The 18,468-nt window shown below is 37.6% G+C and overlaps 1 protein-coding gene across 2 annotated transcripts in view; it reads right to left on the reverse strand.

Moving 5' to 3' along the window:
• LOC124060757 overlaps positions 1–18,468 on the reverse strand; it is a 193,125-nt gene that overhangs the window by 147,927 nt on the left and 26,730 nt on the right. For both annotated transcript variants that reach the window (XR_006843626.1, XM_046392043.1), the window contains exon 2: positions 11,496–11,663. Coding sequence is in view for 1 of the 2 variants with exons in the window: in XM_046392043.1 (XP_046247999.1) it covers positions 11,496–11,580 (85 nt within the window). In the remaining variant the exon portion in view is untranslated. The remainder of the gene's footprint in view (positions 1–11,495; positions 11,664–18,468) is intronic.

The raw sequence follows: 18,468 nt of genomic DNA on the forward strand, positions 1-18,468 counted from the left end.
TGTGATTTCAAATATATAAAATAAGACTGATTAGAGCCAAATTATTATCTCAGACATTAACCAGATGGAACACGAGCACTGAAACCATGATCCATCATAATAGTTGGGCATTATCTTAAATGTCCAATGGCTATTCCATTTATGAGTGTTATGCTTGATGGATGATGGCAATTAACAAAATGTAATCTCCAAAGAGTTCTCAGAATTCTCCCCCCACACTTAAACACACTGACACAGAAAAGGTAAGACCTTGTTTGGTATGCCGTTCTCTTGTAGATTTACTATGTCATTTGAATGCTTTAAAGGAATTCTTGTGCTTTCAGTGTCATTTTTTAAACGTTATCTGCGATATCAGTCACTTTCTGTGTTTTTAAAAGACAGTTAATAGCGCAGCCTCACATTTTACACGTTGTTCCGATGAATATTTTTTAGCTAACCCTGTTTCAATCTGAAAAAGGGGCTCCTTGTGTTTCTGGCTAAAATGAGACCTCAACATGTAGCTAGTCTGAGTGCACAGTCTGGGTCTCTCAGAGACACTGGAGATAAAGTCACAGTCCACACCCATGGTACATAAACAGTAAATTACGTGTCCAACTAATGATGCAGTCGTGGGTCTGTAACATACTGCCTTATTCCAAGGAAAACTAAAGATTGATATGATTTTTGCAGTTCAGGCTGGTACACTGTTGGCTTGCTTAACAGAAATACTCTCTGTCCATTGCTGACTATTTTTCTGCAGGTTACAGAAAGCCTCCATTAATCCCAGTTTTGTAGGCAGGATTAAAGATAGGGATGCCATCTTACTACAGCTAGATATATCATGACAATGTGACAGAAAAATGGCCACAAAAATGCCAACAAGGTATCAAAGTGGCTTTACACATTGTTATGAGGAAAGTCATGTGAACCCATAGTTAACTTAATTTGTTGTTGTAAAAATCATCAAGTTAACTGCTCCTAGCAGCTGCTACTGTAGCTTCCAGGACGGACGGTCCGACGATCAGGCTAATGCAGAGATCATAGCATCTTCAGTGCTGCACAAAGACAAACACTACAAAGTTACTCTTTCCTCTCTCATCTTTACTCCTTTTAAATTCACATCCAAACTTCTGCTTTGTCCAAAGTTTGCTGAAGTACATTGTAAACAGTTGCTGCTTTGACTCAAAACACAATCACAGCTTTTAGCAGTAACATCAGTTATTGACTACAAAGCTGCTTTCAAAAAAAGGGACTTTTTCTACCCACAATAAACTACTGACTGCTTAAAGTGAAGAGTTTTACAACTGCATGAAAAGCTATATAAGCCATAAAGAAAAAGTTAACCATGCACTTCCAAGGATTTATCTATTGCTTTAATGATTGAGTGAAAAGAGCAGGTGAACTTTTCAGCAGGTGGCACATAAGGCCACAACACAGTCAGTGAAGTCAAAGCAGGTATTTTGTCTTCAACAGTTGATCGAAGATGCTGAGTGTGAGCTGCCACATGCTTTAAGGTTTCAACACATGGACTGCAGTTGTCCTTGTCCACTCAGATTCACTCACGATATACAAGAAACATAGTGAATTTACAACACTTAGAGCTATTGTAGGTAATTTAAGTAAAAGCAGCATTTTTCACCATGTTTGTTGGAATTGTCTGAATACCTTCTAACAGCATCAATGACTCAAATGCTCTTGAAATAGACTAACCAACATTAAAAAAAAAGATCATTTAGGTTAAATGAAAAGATTGGACACATTACCTGCGTCTACCTATGAACCTGCCTACTTCATGCACTGTTCACATGACCAGAGTCTTCCAAAGAGCTGGGTGGATATATTGCTAAAGCTATTACGAAGTCAGTCGCACAAGAATGGAAGAGATATTGCAGCCAAAGCTCCACCGACACCTACAAAAGTTTGTGCTGTTAAACAAAATCAGGAGACAAAGAAGCAGAAAAGGCTACGACCAGAATCAGACCATATGAATCAAGAAGTCAAACTGGAATCCACATCGGTATGGTTAGGCTTATCGACAATTAGATCAACTAAACAAACTCTTCTGATAATCATTTATATCAAAATATTCTGTAATTTCTGTTTACAGATTATGTTGGTCTAAGAGAACAACACATTTAAAGAGATCACATTTTTTTAGTCTAAATAATTAATCTAGAAAACATTCAGAAGATTAAACAATAATTATAATTAACCATTAGTTGCGGCCCTACAGCACATACTGCTTTTTCTGCCTTATTATTTTTGAATTTCATCCAAAATCTCTTATTGCTTTATCTTTTATCTCTTATTGCATATTTTTTGAGGCCAAATAGTTACAGTCTCACCAGTCATAACGGAAAATAATACTTTCCCTTTCTGAGCATCTTCGATGTTGCAGAATGTCAAACACTAGAGTGGTATAAGAGGTTTAAAACACATTAGTCATGTCCGAAGCAAAGTAATCAATAACTACAACACCATAACCTGCCAAGTGGAGTCAGTCTGCACCTAATGCTGACAGGTGAATTCAAATTATAGCTTTCAGATTAGTGCAATGTTGAGCCACACTCACAATGTCAGTGAACTGTCTATGCATTGGTTAATGCTTAGCTACTGGCTGCATCTGTCTTATTCAAATCAGGCTGTTCGGGCTGGCAGATATACATACATACACACACACACACACACACACACACACACACACACACACACACACACACACACACACACACACACACACACACACACACACACACACACACAAAGACATAATAAGCTTTTTTTTCTTTAAAAAAAAAAAACAATTTAACACACATTCATTTGTGAACTAGGGAAGCTGTGCCTTTGAAACAGGTCTGCAGATGAATTTTTAATCATCCAGACATTACTTCTTTTCATTATGCCACTTCTAGCACTGACCTTCTTTCCCAAGCACTCCACCTGTTTTTCCCTCTCCTCCCTCTTCAGTGTAGCTTTTTCCCTTGGCCTCTGTGGTGTCTTCATTACCACAGCATATAGATGCTGCTGCCCTGACGGCCTGCTGTAATGAGGGAGAGGCTTTGCGCACGGACACCAGTTCAATGCAGACTTACTGAAATTGTTTGTTCTTTTATTTAAAAAAAAAAAAAAGAAATGCTCCAGAGGTAATGAGAGGTCAAGTGATTGAGTGTTGGACAAGCAATACAGTTGATAATAATTCATTCAAATGCTCCTTCTGTCACTGTCTTCATGTAGCACGGTCCTCATTCATAACTGTCAAGACCTACTCATGTGTACCTCCAGCTTATTTGGGTGAAAATCACACATAAAATGTATTTTCCCTGCAGATAGGACAGAAAAGAGAACTAATCTTATTTCTTTTGACACTTCCTTATAATAATTTTTTTTGGAGGGGAGACAGTGGAGGATAATCCTTGGATGGATATGAGCCTAACCCATGTCTGCAAGTCTGGTAAAAGCAGGAGACACAAGCTGACTTTCAGATGCACCCTCTAGCTTCAGCAGCCGTTGAGGTTGGGGGGTTGGGGGTGTGGGGGGTAAAGGAGAGGTAGAAGACACTAACAAGATCATGCAATATTAATGAGGTGAGGTGTTGAGATGTGGGACATGGAAGGCAAATTGGCCACTGTATATGAAGAAAATAATATCTTACGCAACCATGAGGACTTGGATTTGTGAAAGAAAGGGTGATTACAAAGACAAAAGGGTTATAACAGGTGTGAATGTATATCCACTGAAAATGGTCTGTTTTTTATTATTATACTGGATTCCATATCTTGATATCTTGATGATCAGATTTAACATTGTACCTAGACTTGTAAGAACCGAGACTGGCATAACTTCAAGCTTATCTCAGAACTGGACATCTTGAACTAACTAAGAAATAAAAAACATCATTGCTAATTTGTATTTTCTTATGCCAGTGTTCATTATTGCCAGGAGAAAAATGTGGTCTGTAGAGTGTAAAAAAATTAACATAAGAATAACTGTATCAGCATCATTCTTAAAGGGACAATTCACTCCAAAATCAATTCCCCTTGTCTGTAGTGCTGTTTATGCATTTAGATTGCAGTGGAGTGAATTACAGAGTTTAGGAGATATCGGCTGTGGAGATGCCTGCCCTCTCTTGAATTTAATGGAACTAGAGGATACTATTTACATCCTGCCCTGTCACAAGCATGAGCCTCTCGCCCATGACCAGTCCAGCAGATGCATATTTTCTTCTGCGAGCTGTAATAGTGTAGCATGTTGGAACAGTTTCTACACAACACTGCTCATAACAAGGGCTGTGAATTATCTTGAGTAACCAGGTCATCATTTCTTGAGAAGGTGTTAAGTTTTTACAGAGTTAAGTTTTTCAAATGTATTTTTGGAGCTTTGAGTACCACAGGTGAAGTGCTGTTTCTATTATTTTCCAGAGAAGGTAGACATCTCTACACTCAGTATCTCCTAAACTCTCCAACTCACACCAAAACAATCTACATGGAAAAATAGCACTAGAGGTCAGAAGAAAAATATGTGGTTTTGATTGTGAACTGTCCCTTTAAGAAATTTTACACTTGGATTGTTTGGGGCAGTGACCGAGCAATCATTTTTTAATCCTTCCCTCCAATTTTGTCTCTTAACTTCCAAGCACTATTGGCAGCAACAGTGACCCTTACCTTCATCCAGCTTATTGTGTGTTGTAGCAGTTGTAACAGTAGCCAAACAGCTCTATCATTAAAATCCAGGTTAAATCCAGTGCAATCATGCAGGTTATTGACATAAGGGATTATTTCACTTCCTTGTTGCTGACAAAAACAAAATAGATACACTTGTTAGCAGAAGTTTAATCTGAGCAGGGAAGTGTAAAAGCAACACTTGCAATCTATACTGATAGTGTACTGTGTAACAGATGGGCCACTTCTACAACATTAGCCGACTTGACCTACAACCTACTTTTTAGAGATCTACCAAAGTAGGTCAGCAATCACACATATTGGTCCACCTCTTGGTCTTTCAGTTGAAACATATAGATAATAACTATTTTATCCACACAAAAAGCAGACAAAATCAAATCTGAAAATGAATTCTACAATCAGTATTACAGACACTATGAGTATTTCTAGGATAGATGTTGTAGGAGAAAGCAATGCGACAGTGCTGCACATGAGAGAGAGACGGTCCCTGTGGGAGAAATGAGACCATCTGCCCCTCTGCAGGTGACTGTCCCCGGATAGAGGAAGGAGTTAAGCTGAGACAGCGAAAGAAAGCAGCAGGGTTTACCGTACTGCTATGAAGCTGCTGTAGCAGGCAAAGCCCTCTAATGGGCCCACTATTGTTGTATCTCAAGTGTTACAGGGATAAAATTTCATTTAGAAATGACCATGTGCCACAGGGGCCACAAGGACACTGCTTCCACTGCTCCACTGCTGAATGACAACCTCCTGGGTGTCGCACTAAAGCTGACACGGTGGCCATGAATTTGTCACTGACTTTGAAAGGTTAAGAGTGCCACATACTGGGAATACTACAACACAGTGACACATCCTCTTCAGTAAGAAGCTCATGAAAAACACACACGTAACAATAACACGGCAAAAATAAGGTTTAGGGAGCCATAAATGGTCATGAACCACATTCCTGTTTTTGGAGAGTTGCTCTACATTTGATTTGTAGCTGAAAAAGAAAACTGGTATCAGTTCTACTTTTAATTAGCATAGTGCTGTTTACAAAGTTCCATTTTGTTATCAATGTCTTGCAAACATTGCAGAAAAAAAAAAAAAAAAACATTTCAAGAAACCAACTCAGCTTCAATCCTGTGCACTGGGCTCAACAATCACTTGTTATGCAAATACGTAGCCTGAGGTGATGCAAACCTAAACAGCCAAAGCAAATTAGACAATACAATTCTGCAGAGTAAAGACACTGCAATTTACATCTTACTTAATGATGTTACTGTATATTGGATCAAAAGGAGCGAGGGCTGTGAGATAACCTTGTTTTGCTTTCATGTTTCGATATGCTGGTTTAGATATGCTGGTCGGACATAAGAAATAATTTGCCCAGAAGAAAATAACTTACCTAGCACCAGTGTGTGAGCAAACGTTGCTGATAAGAACACTTATGGCAATTTGACATGCCTCTGTTTACCAGAGTTTATCAGCAACATAAACTGGGATGAACGTGGGCCACTTCATCGTACTGAAGAATACAAAATGTAAATATCTACCCAAGTAGCTGGGCAAATACATTAAATAAAACAACAGAATTAATTAGGCCAGGATTAATCTATGGCAGATAATTAAAGCTACCCTGTGGAGTGTTCATTGGAAACTTTCTTGTATTCAGGCACTTCTTACCAAATGGCTTGTGTGGATCCTTTAGGCCTTAAAAACATGCAAAAAACAGTGATGGCAGAAAACTAAAAAGCAATACCCTTTGTAATTAAATTAAGGCAGAAAAATAGATGAGGCCATGCACGTCATTACAGTACAATACTCAAAATATTCCTTATTGTGATGTAAATGTCAGGAGCTGAAGTACAAACAGTGACAGCGGCTCACTCATTAAAACACTGCACCCATTGTGGTCAACACCTCAAGGGATATCCTTATCACATTGTGTGAGATTCGCTCTTCAGAGGAGTCTGTGTGCAACTGTGAAATCAAGTAATGATTAAAGAAAGAGGAAAAACATCCATCAAATGCTAATTTCAATTAAGCAATGCAGTAACACTTAAACTGTCTGCCTGACATGGGCTGATGACATGACAACATGGGTCCTACCTTTTTTTTCTACCACCTGCAGTAAACAATTAGAACATTTCTATATTAATAAGGCACTCACTCTCCGTCTCTGTGATGCTCTCATGCCAATAACTCTCTTAACAGACAAACTCCATTAGCTAAAAGCATATTTTTCTTTGCTTGTTATAACTGTTTTCTAGTTGACTATTATTAGCTCCAATGCATCAACTGTAACATTATTCTAATATCATGTCTTTTAAAAAGGTCACCCCAGACATCTCTGATAATAAGCAGCCCATTTCTCAAAACAGAAATCATCAAATAATGTCTTGATTGCATCATAATGCTATAAGGAGATGAGCGTGTATTTGGTAAATGGAACATGAATCCACAAAACAACAAACCAAATGAATATCATTCATTGATGGAAACATCTGTGAATCATTATGCAAACTTAGGTTAATTCTTTAGAGTTCGATTCATTAAGGACTATTGTTAGTTTCAGTGGCTGAGCCCTTATTATCATGCATTTAGGAAATGAGGCAAATAGAAAAGGCATAAGAGCCCAATCAATAGCTCTTTTCATTTTGCCTTAATGGCCACGTCTTTTTTCCCTTGTGGACTGAAAGGAACACAGGGGAGGTTGGTGTTACAACTATAAAATGTAATTTCTCTGCAGGAAAAAAACATAATAATGCCTCCTATCCCCTTTCTGCATATTCCTATAACATTCTGCCAAATTGAGTATGGATTTAACATCAAAAGGTTACATGAATTTTTCAAATGAGATGTTAAAGTCAATATTTCAAGCAGAGGATATTTCAATTCAGGGCTTACATGATAGGGACCGTGTGCTAAGATGAGCTGGCTTGCAGGCATGGCTGCAGTTTTGCCAAATTGACTTGCTAGACAAGTCAAAATCAGGGATTTTAACATCAAACGCGGTAGGAAATTTAAAAATGCTCAAAATCATGCCGCTGTAGAAGGACAAGTGAAAACAAATGTGTATGTTAACATGCCAAAGCACACATTAAATAATCACCATGGGAGAAGGAATAATGAAAACAGCTTCGTCTAAGAGGCCATGATGCCTTTGGGGTTCTTCCCCTTACTGAACATTTTAATGTTTTCGGCGCATTTCAGAAAATGTCAGCAAAGTTAAAAAGTCACACCAAAAGAATTGCTCTCTCCTAAAGAAGAAAGCATTGCTTCTGAACTGCTTGGAAAGCTTCATATGTAGTACAGCATTTACTTCTGTTAATTATTTGCATAATACCCACCAAGTGGCTAGTTTAGTACATTCTTAGATTTCTCTGTTGCTCTCTGAAAAAGTCTAATCCTACCATCTGAGGATGTCAAGACCCAGTGGATTTTTTTTTATTTCATTTTATTTTATTCTTTTTAAAAAAAAAAAAAAAAATGTGAGTGTGTATATGCTTTTAAAATGAGGGCCAATAAGGGTACAAGGTTAAAAGATACCAGCTGTCCCTGACCCAACTTCAGTCTACAAAGCCTGGAGTTTTGCCATATTTAATGTTGTTTTACTTTTTATTTTGTAGGTTAATTTGTTGTTGGCTGATGTGGTTAGTATTTATTACTCTCACAGGCCTGGGATGATACAATACTGAGGGACTGTCAAGAGAAACTGTGTGAATATGAAGTCTCATTTGAAGGCAACGGAATGACTTTACACACCAAAGACACTTTTTTATTCTAATTTCAAATTGTATTTCGAACATCAACATATTTTTTCAAACTGCTGCGTTTGTCACTAATACTTTCACATAGTGAATATTACGCATTGAAAAAGCATGTGGTTGATGTTTCCGAGCTTTCACACCGCAAATTAAAGGGTCAACAGACTTCACGTCATAACTCAAAATGACAGTGGCGGGCTTCATCATTTGTTTTTCTCATCACCCTGTGTTATATGACAAAGGACACAAAAATTAAAGACAATGTGACAAAAATGGCTTGGAATGAGTAACCTCGATTATGTTCTGCACAGACTGCTTTTTGCGATTTGCTGACCAGGAAATGAATCATTACATCCATCTGCGTCAAAAGCCATCAGACTAAAACAATAACTTTACCCTGTAGATCACAGAAGTTGCTGGTCACCAGCGGACTTAATTGGTGAGTTTGTTTTTGACATTGGTGTTTTCTACGTCTTAAAGGACCGGCAGTAGGATCTCCAGGCCCTCTTAGAGCTCTGCAAGCTCCTGTCATTTTCCGCCAGTCCCTGTCTGGCTTGGTCTGAGAACTTTACACTGCATTCAAAAGGCCGTTCTGCTCTGGGATCCTCACCAGTATTGTGCGTCTGTGTGCATTGCTTTGTAACGTGCTGGTGAAGTTTATGGTTAAGTTACTGTAGTAAAATTTATGGTAGAAGAGCAGCTATATTCTCCAGTTTGGAAAAATGGTACAATATGAGGAAATAATTGTGTAAGTGTTTTTCTGAACATTAAAGCATGTAAATCTCTTCTGGTAGACGCCACGAATAAAGTATGCATGAAAATTCAACAAAAACAATCAATTCGCAGAGTCAGGCAATTTTCAATGGGAAGGTGAGGGTGGGAGCAGTGGTCATTTTGGGGTGGCACAGAAATCACAATTAGATACTTTTGATGTGTATTTATGTTCTTTGGTGTAACATAGAGCTCACAAAGAAATAACTAATTAGAATCATTATTAGCGTTGCTACACTGCAAACAGACCACATGTCATGAATTATACCTAACAAGTAGAGACAGGAAGAAAACAAGGTGTCTTGTACAGTAATAATTCAGGGCTTATTAGTGTGGGATGGCCGTCACATACTTTAATGAAGTTAATGAGCTGACAATGTACATGAGGAGAATACAAGCACAGCAGTTTTAACATTAATCAGGGCAAATACCCACACTTATGTGCATACATGTTGCCATAGTCACCAAATGACTTTACATAATTATTTGGCCCTATACACAGCTTAAACAAATTAGAAGATTCATGGAGTGTTCATGATCAGCAGATCATAATTCGAAATCTATTATTTTGCTTTCACAGCACACATGAGTTGCACCACAGGGCCAACTGGAAGTGGACTGAGACCGAACTTTTCAAGTAGCCTCAGTCTTGTTACTTGGTACAAACCAGGACTTGACTGACTTTCACAACAGCCCAAATGAACCACACTAACCAGGCAAACCAAGTGTCTGTTTTAACCAACACACAGATTTGGTGAAAGAGCAGATATGACTTGACCACAGGTTTTGCATGATCCATAAAAAAACTAGTCAAAAGGTAAAAACACCCAGAAAATAGTCAAAATTGAACACACAGACAAAATGTTTGTAATGTTCAATGTTTTCCAAAGTATATTGTGTACATTATGAGAACCATTTGAAATCCCAGTCTTCAATAACATCTTAGATGCAGCAGATAACTGGTGTTGTTAACATTAGTCATAGATGCTTGTTGTTTTTATAAAGCAACATTTAACTATGAAGAGATGACATTTCATCTGAAATGTCAACATGTGATTCAAATGTAAACTGTAGCAGCTAACTTAAAGCCACCGAGGCGCTGCACAGACAGGCTGATAACTGATGCGTTCGCTGTAGCGCCGCTTAACAGCCACAGTGAAATAATCAGACTAATAGCAGTGAAACAGTCCGACTTCTGCTTCTTGTTTTTGGTGGAATATTTGCTGCTCACCGTTAGTGTTCTTGAACGTGTTACATGAAAGAATCCATAACCAGTCTCCATAAATATCCACATAGACAAACATCTCACTAATAAAACAACGCAGTGTTCATCTAGCAAAGCTCCCAGAAAACTATTTGTGCTCCTCCATCTAGCAACACCTGTCAGCTGAGTCACAGTTCCTACCTAAGTGATCCAAAGGATGAAGGTGACACTTACTGGACCAACATAGCACCCTACATGCATTTAGCCCTAGAAATGTCTCCTGCATGTACATTAATAAAATAATAATAACTGGTTCAAATAACCAACTACTATTTACAGTGTTGACTAGCAAGGGTAGCAACATTGAAAAGTCGCCTAATTGCACACATCCCCAGTTCAGTTAGAAGAGTTGAGGAAAGAGGTTGGATGGTAAAACATGCATACTTGAACATATATTTGAATGTTTGCATTTAAATATATAAGGAACTACTGAGAAATTATAGAATGATATAATAGGTAAAAAATAAATAAATAAATAAATATTGAACCCACCTGTTAAGCAAGGACTTTTTTTTTTACATTTTATTACTGTGCAATAAAAGTACCACTTGTACTCTAATGTATTTGACTGTAAAGCTGTTCATGACACTGTGTTACTGCACTGGAAAATAACCCTTAAACATGGTTTGACAAACAAACGTTTAACTAAACCTCTGCACACATTAATGAAGCAGAAAGTGGACAGAGTCATGGGATTGGGAACAAAGATCCTGCAAGAGGAGGTCCATGTTCCTACAAGAGGAGGTCCATTATATACTGTTAGTAATCAATCTCTGTAATCAAGTCCTAATAACAGAAATGATACTCACAAAACCCTGCACCTAACGGCTTTTGTGCCAGTACTGTTCACTAATATTTTGACTACAGGCTTAGCCTACTGATTTAATGGACTTGCTATAGATCAGATCACTATTGTGTGAAGAGGCATGAATTAATCTTGTTGAGCAAAGCGAAATCACTTCTCTGTTCTCCCAGACTAACAGCTGTATTTTCAATATGGCTAATTAAGAAGTAGGAGCTGATTCTAGCAAGAAGCGATTCAAAAGAAACTTTTACCTCCTCTTGATCGGTGGGGGTATTCTTGAGGGAGTAGGTCGTGGGGTGCCCCTCTTCCCAAAATCCTCCACGCCTCATCCTTCATCCGCGGCTGCTCGTCATGTCCCGTCACCGGCACAGTTACACCTGAACACTCTGCTGCTGCCAAACACCTGGCTCCATCTCCCACTGTCCAAATGAAAAATAAGCATAATCTGCCTTTCTGAGTATCCAGCAAATGAGGGATTTCATGACAAATTGGGTGGAGGTTTATTATGCAAAGGGGAAGGCAGAACATAGCCAGACTGGGGCTAAAATAAAGGAAGGTGTAGTTAGGATTGAGAAAAAATTGTGGTAACGACTGGTAAAATTTTGGCTTTGTTGCTAATTACGGTGCATATATCGAAAGTCTATGCCATGTTTTTTTTTCTTTTGTAAAAACAAACAAGAAAGTCACTCTTTATCTGAATTTTCACTAAATGCTTATGAAGATCATCCATTGTATGATACATTATATTTTTGGCACACTATATTTTAATGCCTATGCATTTTATATATTAAAATAATTTTCAAAATGCACTGCATAACTACAAAAAAAATCTGTAAAAAGTCTAGAAAACAGTAATTTCTGTTTTAATCCAGCTTGGGTAAGGACCTGGCACAATGGAGAGAGACGTGCATCTTCCAGAGGGAAAACTGGGATTCGCACTGCAATAGCACATTAACTGCCTCAATAGCTTGATGGATGTGTTTCTTAAAACTTAATTAGAATGAAGATAAGTGGCCATTCAATAAATGTCTGGCAGTTGAATACAAGTGGTATTCAAAAACATTTCAAACTGCATAAAACTGAGAGGGCGCAGCAGGAAAAGAGTCATGAAGCAGCAAGAGAGGTATCTAGACGGTTGTGATTTGCAATACTTATAGAGGCACATGAAATATCCCAGAGCCCTGTTTATATAGCAGGAACTAAAACTGTGCTTTATTTCTTCATGCTTAAAGCATGAAGTCTGCAGTCTTTATTGCTTTCTCTTTAATTATTTAAAATGGGTGATGACAATTAAATCAAAAAAGAAAATAAACCTAAGCACACAAACAAAAAAATCTGTTAAACGTTTGATTTGCACAATTAGCATTCTAGTTCTGTTGTCACTGCCATCTTTACCTTCTTACCCCAGTACCCTATGTTACATCCTGCTGTACAATCAACTGCAGATCATTTCTCTGCTCTTTACACCATCTCACTACTGACCCATTTTCCACAATACTCCCACTTACCTACTAATGGATGAAAAAATAAGAATAAACACAATATAGGCAGGTCCGCTTCCCCCCATTCATCTAACTTATCAAAAGACACTTTTACATGTTTGTGCACATGAACCAGAGAAAGCAACAATACAAAACAAGTACAGCACAAAAGAATATAATATATACTATTTATGACTCTTATCTTTTTGGTTATAATGCATATGTTATTTTCCATTAGAGCTAGACAAATAAATCATCCAGACTGATATATCAGATGATATTAGCCTATTGCAGAGACTAAGAATCAGTGTAATGTGTCTGCAATAAGAAACAACAAACTGCTGCACTGAAATGCCAAACTAAGTTTGCGGTAATTTAGAAACAGTATTACCATTACATACTTTGTCCCACCAGAGAGCACCAACAAGTTGATTTTTCAGCTGTAACATATCTCACTCAGAATGTATCTTTGTCACAGCTGAAAGTAAGCAAATATAATTTTATCAGATAAAACTCCAAAACATCAGTAAATGCCTCAAAATTTAGTATTGTGGGATCCATGTTCCATATGCTTATATACAGTTGGTGTAATGTTGACACACTGCCTGCTCCCTTCAGGTGGCCACGTTAACTAACTGGGCTGTTAAGTTTAAGACAGTGTGCAGCCCTGATCTAAATACCATTATTACATCTGCTATGTCAACTATTGCATTACCACCCAACTCTGTTGTCTGATATCAGCAATGTCATATATGTCATCAAAATATGTCGTAAGACATACTAAATATGTCCAGAAAGTTGACTTATTTTGTGTTTGCCCAGATGGACACTGTTGTGTTAATGAGTGCTCTGGTGAGATCATATCCCTTTTGGGAGCGTTGTAATCCAAACTTGAACTGCAGTGTCTTTTTGGACACTCTGTCCAACATTTAATGTCTTCGGTGATATTTATCCATTTATCTGTGTTGAAACTGTTAGCCTGAACGCTAGCTGTCCACTGGCAATCCCTTCCTGCTTGGACTGACACTGTGTTTCTGATTGAGAGCCTGCAATAGGCTATACAATGTCGTCCAGATTGCCTAGATTTGTAATTAACAGCAATAAACTTGAGCTTCAGTGCTTTGAATATCTGCCATGAAACACAACCCTCTTCCATTTTCTAATGCCAAGAGCCATGCCTATTGTCTTTTTTTCTTGTGAAAGTAACACAAAAAGATGTGGAATCACACATTACTCTACAGACACAGAAATATTAAAAAAAGAACTTATTACTTTCAAGTGAAAGTAATTAGTAATATGTAATACATTTTATTGTGAAAGGAACTTTTCCAACACTGGAACCAGTATCACTGCTGTCTATCATGTGTGTTTTTAATTACATAGCTATACCACATCACTTCAGTTGTATTTAAAGAAAGCGCAAGAGAGACGAGCAGAAAGACACACAGAGACACAAGCAGGATAGAAGTCCATCAATGCAGATTATCACAATGTGCTTCCGGGGTGAGCACTCAGGCTACCGCTCACGTGAACATCGACCTGTCTAGGTGCTTTGCAGCGCTGTCACCTCCTGGGTGTCCTCTGGTATAACTGCACAATGCAGTGTTCTAAAGGGAAACCTTGTTCTTTCAGAGCCGTTTTGGCAGCACAAATGGGGCCTACAAAATATCAAGCAGGTGGTTTTAACGTTGCAGCCAATCAGTGTATGACAAAGGGACATTCACAATATGAATATTTAATATAATATATATATTAAATGTATATAACTTTAGCCTTAATTTGTGTCTTACAGTTACTTATCCTAACTAAAAATTTTCCTTCCTGAGGATCAATCAAAGATCATACTAATGGTGACGGTAAAGTTTATCTCTTATCACTTACTTTCATCCTGTAACACAAATCTGAAAAGGCAGCACCCCTAAAAGCTGTGAACTGTTGACTGTGCATTAAGCATCATTTTCATAAGGATTCATTCCAATTACAAAACATTTATGTGTCTTATACAAAAAATCAAACTTTAATACTTTAATATATAGTGTTACTCTTCTTATAGACATTTACTTTACAGAGTATTGTGAATTGAAAACAGGGTGCTAAACTACAAGTTAACCTAACCTCCAACCTGCGTCTCAGAGCATGCAAAGCCTCCTTTCTTTCACCAAAGCAGATAATTAAGAAAGTACTAATGAAGTTAAACAAAGCAGTGGTACCAGAGCCTGACAGAGTATGCAATTTCTGCTGATAAACTAAACACAGCTGGAGAAGAATAAATATCAACTTAAAGAGAACTGGGGATAAACAAACAGCAAGGGGAAAATGGCTTCACTTGCAAAATGGGACATTTTTAAAAAAAACAAAACGCTGATATCTTAAAGGTAATTGAATTTACATACCACAAACTTTCATCTGGGGATGTGAAGAAAGACTCCACCACAGGAATCATTTAATATTTAATAAATTAGAAACAGTAGCTATGGCTAATTAGAATTTGCACATTTACAAATCAGCCCTGATAGCAAAACAAATTATGAAATATAACGGTGCTCTGCAGATTACCAAGGGAAAATCAGATGATAGACAAAACAAATGGAGTATCACTAACAACATACTGTCAGAACACATCACATAGCTAATCCAGTTTGGGGCAGGGGGTGCCAGAGAGGCTTTGCTTTAAAATATTGATACGCTATTCAGTAAAAAGCTTTTTTTTTTTTCTTTCTTTGTGCAAGACTACATTCAGTCTAACACTTGCTTATTGCTCATGGGTCATTAGCCTCTCATCTTCTGCTGCTTGGCCAGTTTGCTTTGAAAGAAAGGCTTGTGATCAAATGAATGTGTTTGCTCTGGTGCTCCATTAGAGGAGGTCTAGATGCTTCCATGGTTTATGTTATGGATACAAAGGCAGGCAGTGTGTAAACTGCTGTTGTATTCATTATTAGATTACTTCCTGGTGCAATGGCTTTTGGTAAAAGCCACAGAATTCTTGTAAGGGGACTCGACATGAACTCAGAGGAAAAACATTTATCAAACAATAAAGGCCAAGGCCGAGGCATATTAAACTTACGTAGTTATAGAGTCGATGCCATACAAAATCTACATCAATAAAAGTCAAATAGAGAACAGAGGAATAGCACAGAGTGGATTGTGGCTATTCTGCATGTCAGGTTTTAGGCTTTTAACAGAAGTGAGAGCATATTTATCATGATTTAGCAAACACATGATGTAACACTTTAACTCCACTTAACTCCATAAAATACTTTATCAAGTTTTCGCTGATGTGAGGCTTGCATGTAGTGTCTACACACACAGCATCTATGCTTTAAATGCTCAGACTGCAAGTGTGAACAAAACAAAAGTGATGTGAGCATGATGAAAATGAACAGAATATACTGTAGTAAATACTGAAAATGTTCATATCTGGGAAGTCATTTCATTTTCATAAGGGCTGATTTTGTTGATAATATAACTGCACATCAGAATTTCATAATAACAATAATAAATACACCAAAACACAATGGAAGCCTGCACACCACTGGTGCTAGGGGGGTCGACACACCGATTACTCAATTTCCAGGCAACGCACACACGCTAAAATAAATAAATCAGCACTTTCAGTCACCCCTGGTTTACAGGTGCAACTCTCCCTGATGTATCAAAGGGCTGAAGCACTTATATGTAGACCTACTTGCAATAGTGTAACAATGGCTTTTAACAGAGGACACAAAACCCTTACCATGGGGGCAAAAATTACGGCACGTGTTATTTTACACAGTCCATAAACAAAAGGCCTGACTCATGTTCTCATTAAGTTACTGTCATTTACGAAAAGGGTCTTCTACGAAAGGTGTTCACCTTGTTATTTTTTTACACGGTTGTGATAATTAAGGCCGAAAAATCCATGAACATGAAATAAAAGGAAGACTTGATGCTTTATTAAAGGCTACGGTGCAAAACCTTTGCACTCCTTGACAACGGGGGGTCAAACAATGCCCTTTGAAAGAGAAATGTGTTGTGACACTGTCAGCATTAATCTGCAACTCTGTTATGATAGTCTGCTGTTAGAGAAGGGATGGTTATAAGGGCAGAAAAACTACACTTCATATGAACCTAAAGTTTGCCTAATCACTTCAAAGATAAGCTGCATAATGATTTGACCAGCATGTTAAAATGACCCAGTTTCATAGTTTTTCTTCCACTGAGATACTTCTACTTACTTTAGTTTGCACACACACAGATGCTCACTCTTTAATTATATTACATGTAGAAGAGAAAATAGATAAATATCTCACGCCAGATATTCACTCCTATGAACACACAGTAATGTGTTGAAACCGTTTCTCAGTGCACTAATAGCTAACGTATAACTGAATTAGAGTACATCACCTATAGAACAATGCATAGTAGGAAAAAAGTTTTATATTTTTCTCATTTTTCCACAGTAGTTGCTTTACATATACACGGTACTTTACCGTATGAGATCTCAGATAATCCCAAAGAAGAATGTGGATGTGATGAGACAGACATAAAATGAATGTGAAAATAAAATACAAATGAAAAATCTTGCTAATTGTGTCAGCTGCAAGGCTACCAGAACTGTTAGGAAATGTAACAAACTGCACGTTTCAACGGCGTCCTTAAAGAAATAAACAGTGAACATGGTTCTTTTATTCCAATGAAACTGCTAAACTGTTCTTCTTAGTTTTAGGTTCCTATTTTAAATGAAAAAAATGTGCAAAATAAAACGAATGGAATGGGAATGTGATTATTAAAAGTTGGGTGCACCAAGAGAAAAGTCCTTCAGTCAGCACTCAGGTTGTTTTAATGAGCAAGCTGAAAACAAGCGGAAGGAAATGCACCTATTGTCCAGGATAATCTGCAGTTTTACTTTTGTTTTACTTTTTAGAAGTTTTCTGCTATAAATTCTCTCAATTAGTATCTTTTAATTTGTTGTTTTTACTCTTTTCCTTGGACCGTGTTCATCTTTTGTGCAATATTTTGGGCACCAGTTTTACAAAATCAACAATTTTCCCCCCTTTTTCTGTTTTTCATTACTTATTGTAAGACCTCACTCAATGGCAAAGTCTACTGTCTTTAAATGCTTGTGGATGTTTTTGTTTGTTTGTTTTTTAATTCTCAGGGAAGCACACATCTAGAACAATCTCTAGACTCACAAAGTGCACTGAGATGAGCTTTCATCTGCTGCTTTTCAAAGCTCAGTTTTTTTAGAGTCAAGGCTAACATTTCGTCAGGAAAGCAGACTTCATGACTTCATGCCAAGTGAAACCAAGAAGGTCATGTCCAAAATAATCTTGTGTTTAAATATGTTTAAATATGTACGTACATATGTTTACTTGCTGAACGTTATGGTAAAATGAAATTGGTATTCGTGTGGATAAATGATTCAAATCCACACTGTAAAAAGGCCCGTCTGAGACGACATGATGCATTCATCATGTCAGTGGTATTCACGAGATAATCTAAAACTGAATTTTTGACATGGATATATGTGATATTTTAACGTTTGAACTTTTAGTTTTTAAACTGGACAGAGGTCGAGTTGCAGCAGATGGAAACTCCCAGTATAATCGCTGAGACTGGACTGGAGTCTGGCATGGGCATATCTTGCCACACAAGGTGGACATCATTCCTGTTTTCATCTTTTTGCATGTACCCTATCACAGACAGTCACTCCCCACTCTGCTGTTCCTATCTCCCAAGCCCAGATCTGAAAACATGCACATCA

The sequence above is a fragment of the Scatophagus argus genome, chromosome 6 (assembly GCF_020382885.2).
Source record: "Scatophagus argus isolate fScaArg1 chromosome 6, fScaArg1.pri, whole genome shotgun sequence".
Taxonomy (NCBI): domain Eukaryota; kingdom Metazoa; phylum Chordata; class Actinopteri; family Scatophagidae; genus Scatophagus; species Scatophagus argus.